Genomic DNA, 9,507 nt, shown 5'->3' with positions numbered 1-9,507 from the left:
AGGAGGACCAATCTTCCTATGAAGTGTTGCAAGAAAATTGTTTTTAGAGATGTTTGTGAGGTTGATTAGGGGTATTTTGGGAATTTTTGTAAATTTGAAGGGTGTTACTTGGGAATTTTTAAAATTTGAGGGGTACTTTGGAAATTTCCACATGTTACAGGGGTATTTTGGTAATTTTTCCTTTATTAACATTGCCTTGAGGCAAAAAGATATAGTTCTGCTGAGGGAGTTTCAGCCCATGTACAGAAGAGCACCTTTCAAATTTAGCAGAGCACCTTTCAAATTTTGAAAGATATATTTTATTTACCTCTTTAATCTATAGGTCCCAGAGGACCAATTTACTGAAGGCCAAACCAACGGTGACACGAGTACAACACGTGCGCTCTAAGGTAAGGCTTGTCCGGCAGGTCTGCTTAAAAGCTGCTCTTGCACAGAATTTCAGAAAGGAGGGCGATCGACCATCCACGAAGGGAAAAAATGTCCAGTTTTCTTGATACCATCGGTTCATTCTTTGGCTCTTCTGACCTTCTGCCATGGACAGACGACGACATCATCCAGGTCTGCACTATATGATTCCCTTCCTGTCTCGTCGTTTGTAGCAGTGATTTGAACAGCTTAGGTTCATGCTTCATGTTCATGGTTATCAGAGTTGACCTGGCGTTCTTATGTTCATGGTTTGCTCAAGTACCACAAGTTTAGGTGTTTCAATGGGCATCATACATGCATGCTGATCTGTTTGCAAGTCTTAGAAGCATTTTTCCCCACACCTTCTATGGGCACGAAGCCTTTGTTTGATAGAAAACCAAGCTGGTCGTACTACCTGTGATTGCAAGTTTGCTCAAATAAACTGTGGTGCTAGGTAGGGTGGGTTGGTTTTGCCACTTTTAAAGCCAATGGGTCCAAGATTTGTAGAAAGTCTGTGAAAGTGGATCTTTTGATTAGGGTAATCGATTAAGTCATTAGGATAATTGATAAACTTTTCAGGTTACATTGACAATCTGAATTTTTGTTAAAGTGGTGAAGTACTTAAAGATGATCAGAACAACGGGTGATGTTTTTTTTTTTTTTTTTTGGGGGGGGGGGGGGGGGACAAAAGCTACTCAAATGCCAACCAAGTAAGGCTGGATACATGTCGCCTCAATGCCTGCTCGTCACCGTTGGGGACGGACGGGCATGTTTTACACACCAAACACTGGTTATTTTAAAAAAGTGTATGTAGCATCATAGCTTGCTGGTTTGAACTCGTCTTCCGGCTGAGTTGGCACAATTTCGATCCCTGCCCATGCCTGGGGAGGGGCCGTAGCTGCCCAGATTCTTGTCCGCTGCCCTTTTTTGTAGCCAAGTAACTTTTTACCGGCTGGCTTCCACATCCGCACGCCCAAGCTTGGGAAGGCTGTGTGTAACCAGCCTAAGAATGCCTTGCATGCCTGGTGGGTAAGGCACAACCATTAAAAGCATCGCCTTCCCTTTTTGAACACAAGAGAGTGTGCACAAAATACTTTGCATTCTGTTGCCTACAGAAAGACTCGTACATGACTGCTTAATACAAGTGCACTAGTCGATCTCTTGTGAACAGGTGTGGTGATTTGAACAGGCACAACCTCTGCCGATGCATCACATTGGATGGGTGACGGGGAGCATCGGGAAGAAGTATCCGAGCATCCGAAAACGGACATCTCTGATGCGTCATAGGATGGGTGACATAGAGCATCGTGAACGAGATTGTATTGTAAGTTCGGTAGGAAAGGACTAGGTGATGGGTATTCCTGATGCATCACAAGGTGGGTGACGGGTGCATTGGAAAGGGGATATCCATAGTCAAGAAAAAATTCCAAACTGTGTTGGAATTGTGCACAAGGAAAAGCAAGCACTTGAATGAAGATGGGTTCAGAGGAAACTTTGAGGAAAAACAGATGCTTTCTGAGAAAGCGGGATTGCTTTGCAGGAAAGCACATGCGTTTCCGCGAGGAAGTCTATGTCTGCATTGCAACTGTGCGTGTGATTGCATCCAGGGACGCCTGGGAAGTGCTGTGAAAGCATTGTTTTTAACTTATAAGGTTTTATTGAGTTTTTGGGCAGATTCAGACTATTTTTGAAACACGTCGGCTGCCAATTTAATACTGGGCAGCCATTTGATAAATAAGGCAACAGATCAGCCAGTGTTTTCTATCTCTCTTTTTATCGCAAAACAGCGAAAAAAAATATGAAGAGAGGAAAAAAAAAAAACGGCCGCGATCTCTAATGTCACGTGACACATCCAACCCTATGTGTCCGTGGACAAGCTACAACATGATCAGGGTTCAGTCAGTCCAATCAGTCTTGATTTAGAAGTGATCTGACACTTTTGTGAGTCTATTCGTAGACCGTGCATGCCCAATCACTTAGTGTGGATGCATATCCTCTGGTTGCACACAGCATGATCATCAGTATTCCCACCAGAATCCATCAGATTCCATCAAGGGAATTTTCTAGTGCATTTAGCCTATTTTACCTATTTTTGGCATTTTTCACTTATTAATTTAAGTGACTTTCCAACAAAAGTAGGTAGGGCAATTTTGCTAAGAAAATATGTAAGCAAACCCAAGTTAGCACTTTCTGGCAGAAGAGGCAGCAGGAGCTTCCCGCTCAACAGGCACCTTCTCAGCAAGAACCCCGCAGTACCTCCCCTCACTTGGCGTTCCCAGCCTTGGTTGATCGCCATCAACACCTAGCCCTAGCGTTTCCAGTTTGGTGTCGCCACAGGCTCTCTAGCCCATGGCGTTTCCTTTGCAGTGATCGCCATCAGTCCACAGGCCAGCGTTTTGCATATCCTCAGCACCTCCATAGCCTGGTGTTTGCAGTTTCCCATCGCCGACACACCTACAGCCCTAGCGTTTTCACTAACGCTACAGCAGCCCCAGCGTTTTTGGTTTTCAGCCCTTATCGCAGCAGATGCAGCAGCGTTTTCAGCTTTGAAGACGATAGCAGGTTCAGCCCTAGATGCATGCAGAAGACCCCCATTTTCAGCCCTCGAAAATGCAGCCAAAACAGTCATTTTCAGCCACCGAAACAGCCCCGAAATTCAACAGTTAGAAGACCACAGATTTCAGCCCTAAAGTCGTCGTCGTCATCCCCGTCATCGTCATCGGCATAGTCCCAAGTTGCATCAGTCCATTGCATCCGCATTGTACCACTTTGTGCAATCATAAGTAGACCACTCTCGCCGACGAGAGTGGGGCCTTCGAAGGAGGGTTTTACAACGTCTCTGGTGTCGTATTATCTTCTCTCTCTATCTCTCAGTCTCATACACTTGCACGCACAGTGTCCATTCACTTTGTTGTGATCATAGCACTTTCCATTAAGAACGGAAGGCTCTCCCTTCCATAAGAAAAAAAAGGAACCTTGAGCACAGTTCGGAGCACTCATCTTGAGCAAAGCGCAAACAATCATTCCGCTGCACCTTATATCTACACGAGCAGTGAATGCTCTACTATTCGTGACGTGGCCAGGAGCTAGAAAAGCATCACATGCCCTCACTCAAAGGAGAGGATCCGTTTTTGCAAGAAGGAGATGCTGCTGCAGAGTTCACCCGCAAAGAAGACGTTTGCCGGTGATGCCCATGGCTGCCCCAAGTGTACCCAATGTCGCCAAGACCTAGTGCGCGAGTTCCCTCGCGAAGAAGTGCCTACGGAGCGTGTTTCCATCGCAACAAGCTGCTGTTTTTCTCCGTTTTCAGCCCATAAACATGGTAGACAGGGCTGATTTACGAGAAGGAACCCGAGAATACCTCTTTTGTGCGTAGGATTGGAAGAGAGGATTTTCTATGTAGAGATCTCTTCCGGGGAATTGCTTTTTGAGAACCGAGTTGCGTTTCGAGCGTCGAGACTTTGAAGGTAACGATTTTCATGTTATGATCTCTGAGTATTTGATTGCAGGTGTACTTCCTCTCCGTGAGGTAGTAGGAGCAGAGGAAGGCATGAGCCTTTGCAGGAGAAAAGTGCTATGAGGAACTAGAGTCAGATCAGCCCAAGGGTTTCGTACCCGAGTTTGGGAAGTAGATCCACGGATCGGAGAGAGATAGTCTCTCAAGTTGTGATTCGGAAGTTGGGATTCCCAAGTAAGGACTTCGTGTCCGGGAAAGCAGAGTTGTTCTGCGGGAAGAGGACTCTGGAAACAGAGTTGGAAAAGAGAGTTGCACGGATGTCATGCCCTGAGTCTGGAAGGTGAGATCCCGAGGCGAGAGCCTTGGTTCTCAAGGATTTGGAATAAGGAACGGAAGTTCCTTGGAATAGGGTTTTCCCCTAGGAATTGGAAGCTGAGGCTTCTGGGAACCATCAAGTCTTATTCTAGAACGAACGTGGTAATACATACGGTTCAAGTGCTTGTATAGACTTCTCCTCAGTAATAAAGATACTATTACGGGGGGCGGACCAACCCATCTTCTGGTCCCAGTATTGTGTCGATCTTCTCACTCTCTCTCTCTCTCTCTATCTATTTCTCTCTATATCCTTTGGCTTCAGTAATAAGTGATAAATTCTATTTATCCGAATGTATTTATATTGTTATGCGCTCCCGTTTGCAACAGTGGTATCAGAGCATGGTCTCCTCTCTTTCTCTGTAAAGGAGGACGACTCTGGGAAGACATGGGAAGAAGCCATGAAAAACCAAGAGAGAAGTAAGCAGGCGGAACCCTAAGTCCTGCAAGGAAAAGCTCGCAGAGTTGGAATTTTTTTCTCTCTCTGCAAGAAGTCGACACAAGACTTGGGATTCTCTGAGAAGGCGACGAGCATGATGCTCAAGAACGTAGAGAATTCAAGGAGTGGAATGCTCAAGATACTTCGGAACTCAGAAAATATCCATGAACATCAATCCAGAACCATAGCCAAGAAATATTTCGATAAGGATATGAAGGTCTTTAGACCTCAGAACCATAGTTACCGGGGAACGCCCCCTAGCCCCCGTTCCGACGTTCCGGGGGGCAGTTCCCTTCCCGAACGTTCCGGAACGTCCCGGAATGTCTGACATTCCGGGTGGCCAATGCAAACCGGAACGGCCGTTCCGGAACGTTCCGAAACGCCCCCGGACCGTTCCGGAATGCCCTTGGAACGGCCAATGGCTACAAACAAATTTGGCAAAAATTGAAAAAATTGAAGTAAATGTTTGGGCTTCTTTTGAAAGTGTGCAAGGCCTCAAGGACTCATAAAATGCACCCCCCTTCCCCTTTCTCTTCACAAGCTAATCCTCAAGGCTCAAGCTCTCTCCCTCTCCCTCTCAAGACTCACTCTCTCAAGGCTCAAGGCTTCAAGCTCTCTTCCTCTCCCTCCCACTCTCTCAAATCTCTCCCTCTCCCTCTCTCTCTCTCTCTCTCTCTCTCTCTCTCTCTCTCTGTCTCTTCATCTAGTCATAGCAAGGTTGAATGGTCTTCAAAACGAGTTTTTTGTGAGTATTAGAGTCAAAGCACTCTAATACTCCTTGTATTTAAACACAAGGAGCTAAAAATTGCACTATTTGGGTGTTTTTTATACCTCCCGTTCCGGACCCCTAGCCGTTCCCCCGTTCCGCGAGGATCCCGTTGCCGTTCCCGTTCCGCGTTCCGGGTAACTATGCTCAGAACACTCTGGTCAAGTTTCATACTTCTGACGGAAGGGAAGATGTTCCGAATGCTACTGCTTTCATTCGACAGTTTGAAGTTGCCTTTGCAAACGACAACTTTTGAGAAGCGTCGAAGGTGAGGCATTGTGACCAAACACCTCAAGGGGATTGCAAGTACTTGGTGGTATACCAAAGCGCTGCAAGGAACTTACAACAACAATTCAAGGCTGAATTTTTCGACAAAGTTTTTTCCTCTACGCTTTGAGGAAGGCATCCAAGAAGATTGGGATCGGTTTGCCCAATAGGAACACGAGCGAGTCAAAGCAAGCAGTGGTTCACTCTTGCCAAGGTAGCTCCATTCTTGATCCTCTGTGAGGAAGGAAAGATGAACAAATTTAACGAAGGACTTTTGCTCGAATTTTGTAAACCCATCTGCAAGATACTTTGCAGCAGATGGTGGAGTCGACAATTAAAGGTGAAAGTATACACCTTAGTGTACATAGAATACAATCCCCGTAGTGGGACGATAACCATTGAACACAGAAACAACGAATTTTTGTTACCTCTCCTCGAAGGATACGTTGCTATCCGGAGAAAGTTTGGAGTAAGGGAATTCAATCTAACTCCTAAGTTTTTTGAATAGAAGACTCTCAAACTTTAAGTGAGAGGGCAAGTCTTTGATCAAAGTTAAATCTTTGAGGAACTCATCAACTGCGTATTGCTTTTATGCACGAGATATGCACGTGTCTAACCAGGACAATCACTCTCGAGTGTTTATGAGAGTAAGGTTGAGTCAGAACATTGTTTTATACGATGAACTGCTTTGCTTAATCATCCGGAAGGTCCATGATTGATTTGGTATCCGGTAGTTCTCCAACAAATTACTTGCTATTGCGGGTAGGAAATTATGAAGGAACCATTCTGAGCTTTCAAGCAAAGAAAAGCTTTCATGAAGCTTGAGTACTCTTTAAGCCCACACCCCCTACTCGGTCAGGGAAGACATGGTAGTGCTTTTCGCACAAGTGAATGAACACTCTCTTTACGAGGGAAGGAACAAGTGACGACTACAGCCTGTGCTCGAGGAATCCAAGGATTGAAATCCTAGTTTATTTGATGAGCAGGTTTTGCTCTAAGATTGAGCCAAGGGATCGTCAGGTTGAGCGTCTTCGCTCAAAGGATCTTACGAAGGGAAGGTAATTTCCTAGGCTCACTAAAAGAGTCTAAAACTTATATACACCTTTGGATATGTTGCTAATTAGACTATTTTCTTATTTTTAATGATTAAATCTCTTTTTTAGGATATTTTATTATGTGCACTAAGAACTGTTAAAAGACTGTAGCTATAGGAACTGCCATCAGGAACATACAACTCTGATGTGTCATTTGATGGGTGACGGTAAACATCGCGAAGGAGTTTTCGTACGTTCGGTGGAAAGGGCCAGGTTACGAGTGCCCCTGATGCGTCGCATGATGGGTGACGGGTGCATCAGTAAGGGGGCATCCCGTAGGTTAAGGAGGAAATCCGAACTGAGTAAGAAAATACGTGTAAGAACGCAAGCATAAGAATAAAGATGGGTTCAATGAAGCTTTTTACGAAAAGCAGGAACAATCGCGGGAAGGCAGACGCTTTCTTGCGAGGAATCTATGTTTGCATTGCATTCGTGCATGTGGTTGCATCTAGGGACGCCTGGGAAGTGTTGTGAAATGCATTGGTTTTAACTTATAAGGTTTTATTGAGTTTTTAGGCAGGTTCAGACCAATTTTAAAATATGCCGGCCGCCCACTTAATAAGTGGGCAGCCACTTAAAAGATAAAGCAACAAAACCAGCCAGCGAATTCTCTCTCCCTATTTCGGGTAGAACAACGCAAAAAAAACCCAAAAAAAAAAAGAAAAAAAGAAAAAAAGAAAAAAAGAAAACGACCGCGAGCTCTACGCGAGCAGCTATTCATGCCATGGCCAGGGAGCTATAAAAGCACCACATGCCCTCACTCAAAGGGGGTACCAACGTCAGCAAGAGAAGACTGTGCCGCCGCAAGAGATCGCGAGACTACGAAGCACGGAAGTCGCTTTTTTCCGCGCAAGAGCGACAGGTATCTATTGTGGATTCGCCATACGAATTGTTGTCGCGTGTTTGTGTGGTTTGTTTTGCAGGAATCTCCCGTCTTACGGGAAGGCCCTTCACGGGAAGTACGGCTTCACGCCTAAGTCCCTTACGGGAAAGTACGGCTTCATGCCTAAGTCACTTACGGGAAAGTACGGCTTCACGCCTAAGTCCCTTACGGGAAGGAACGGCCTTGTGCCCAAGCCCTTTACGGGGAAGCACGACCTTCGGGTCTAAGATTACAGAACGGAGGGGTTTCCTCGGGTTCTCGTGCTTGTATAAGAATTCTCCCTGAATAAAAGAATACTCTTAACGGGGGGGGACCAGCCCATCTTCTGGTCCCCAATACTGTGTCGATCTTCTCCCTTCTCTCATGTTTTCAAAGAATTATAATTTTCAGATTTTCTAAGTGCTCGTGTACGCTCCCGTTTTGTGACAGTGGTATCATTCCGGGAAGAACCATGTCGAGCCAAGGGAGAAGCGTTGAAGAGGAGCTTCAACAAGTGCAAGCTCAGCTTGCGGAGTTGCAACAAATTTTACTGTTGCCAGACGTCCAAAAGCTTTTGTGCGGAATGAAGAAAACGAATGGAACTGATGCAGTCAAGCATCCAGACAACACTGTTGGCTTGAGACCACAGGAGGCAAGAGAAGAAGAACGTGCCGAGGTGCACAAAGGATCTTCGGATCGTAATGAACGGCCTACTCCAAGGAAAGGCTAGGAAAAAGCGCTCTCTTTGCTAGACGAGAGCAAGGACATCTCTATCTCATCTCCATCTTACTCTCCTGATTATACTTCTACTTCTCGATCATCTCGTCAGAAGGAGGAAGCCGCTACTACTACTACTCTTCATCAACCTAAAGATAAGCCTCGATTCAAGAAGCATGGTCGCAAGTCTCAACATCGCATGAGAGTCTTCAAATCGGGTGACAAAAGACATCAAGTTCGAAACCTACAATGGACGGAGAGACATCTCCAAAGTACTGTCCTTCATCAGACAGTTTGAAGTTACCTTTACCAATGGGCACTTCACAGAAAGATCCAAATTACGCCATGTGGGGATGCACCTCAAGGAAACAACAAGTAATTGGTGGCTAGCCAAGATTCTGGAAGGTTCTCAGGCCAGAACTTGGGAGAGCTTCAAATCTGAATTTTATGAACAATTTCTTCCGCTTGACTTCTAGCAGGACATACGGAAGGAATGGGACTGGCTTGCCTAGAAGGAACATGAAAAAGTAACGACCTATGTGGACAAGTATGGGTCGGTTCTTTTGAAGGTCACTCCCTTCATGAAGATTGCCGACGAGGAAAAGAAACGGAAGTTCGAAGCGGGTCTCCAACCGCAGCTTCGAAAGAGTATGAAAGTGTATCCGCATGATACTCTTCAGAGGATGATGGAGTCAGCAATCATTGCTGAGGATTTGCACTCAACTGGGACGCCTAGAAAGATAGAGCATATCACTTACCGTGCAAGACAAAGAGGGGTCTACGATGACCAAGGGGGCCAAGGAAGAAAACGTCCTCCATCTAGAGACGATGATCATTCTAAGAAGCAAGAGGGCACTGGCAAGCGAACTAAGTATCTTTCTCCTACTCAACTTCTAACTTTCAGAGAGGAAGGAAGATGCTTCTACTGTGGCGAGAAAGGACATGTGAAACCTGATTGCCCGCTAAAGCAGCAACGGCAAGAGCAAGCCTCTACGAGGCAAGAGAAAGCAAGGAAGGAACCCGCAATACCAAGCTCGAACTAAATTCCAGATGTTCAAGGAAACACAGAAATGGAGAAAGGGAAGCGTCTTCAATTTATTGAAAAGTACAAGGATTGTTTCACGGAAA

At 45.5% G+C, this 9,507-nt stretch overlaps 1 protein-coding gene across 1 annotated transcript in view; it reads left to right on the top strand.

The window, feature by feature from the left end:
* The first annotated feature begins 360 nt into the window (after positions 1-360).
* Positions 361-9,507, top strand: part of LOC147440085 (mitochondrial fission 1 protein A-like) — a 33,771-nt gene continuing 24,624 nt past the window's right edge. The window contains exon 1 of the mRNA XM_086485757.1: positions 361-558. Within this exon, the coding sequence (XP_086341883.1) occupies positions 478-558 (81 nt within the window). The 5' untranslated portion in view covers positions 361-477. The remainder of the gene's footprint in view (positions 559-9,507) is intronic.

The sequence above is a fragment of the Adiantum capillus-veneris genome, chromosome 16, assembly GCF_014529385.1.
Source record: "Adiantum capillus-veneris isolate H3 chromosome 16, ASM1452938v2, whole genome shotgun sequence".
Taxonomy (NCBI): Eukaryota; Viridiplantae; Streptophyta; class Polypodiopsida; order Polypodiales; family Pteridaceae; genus Adiantum; species Adiantum capillus-veneris.
The sequence above is the reverse complement of the archived record's forward strand: the minus strand, read 5'-3'. Positions and strand labels throughout refer to the sequence as shown.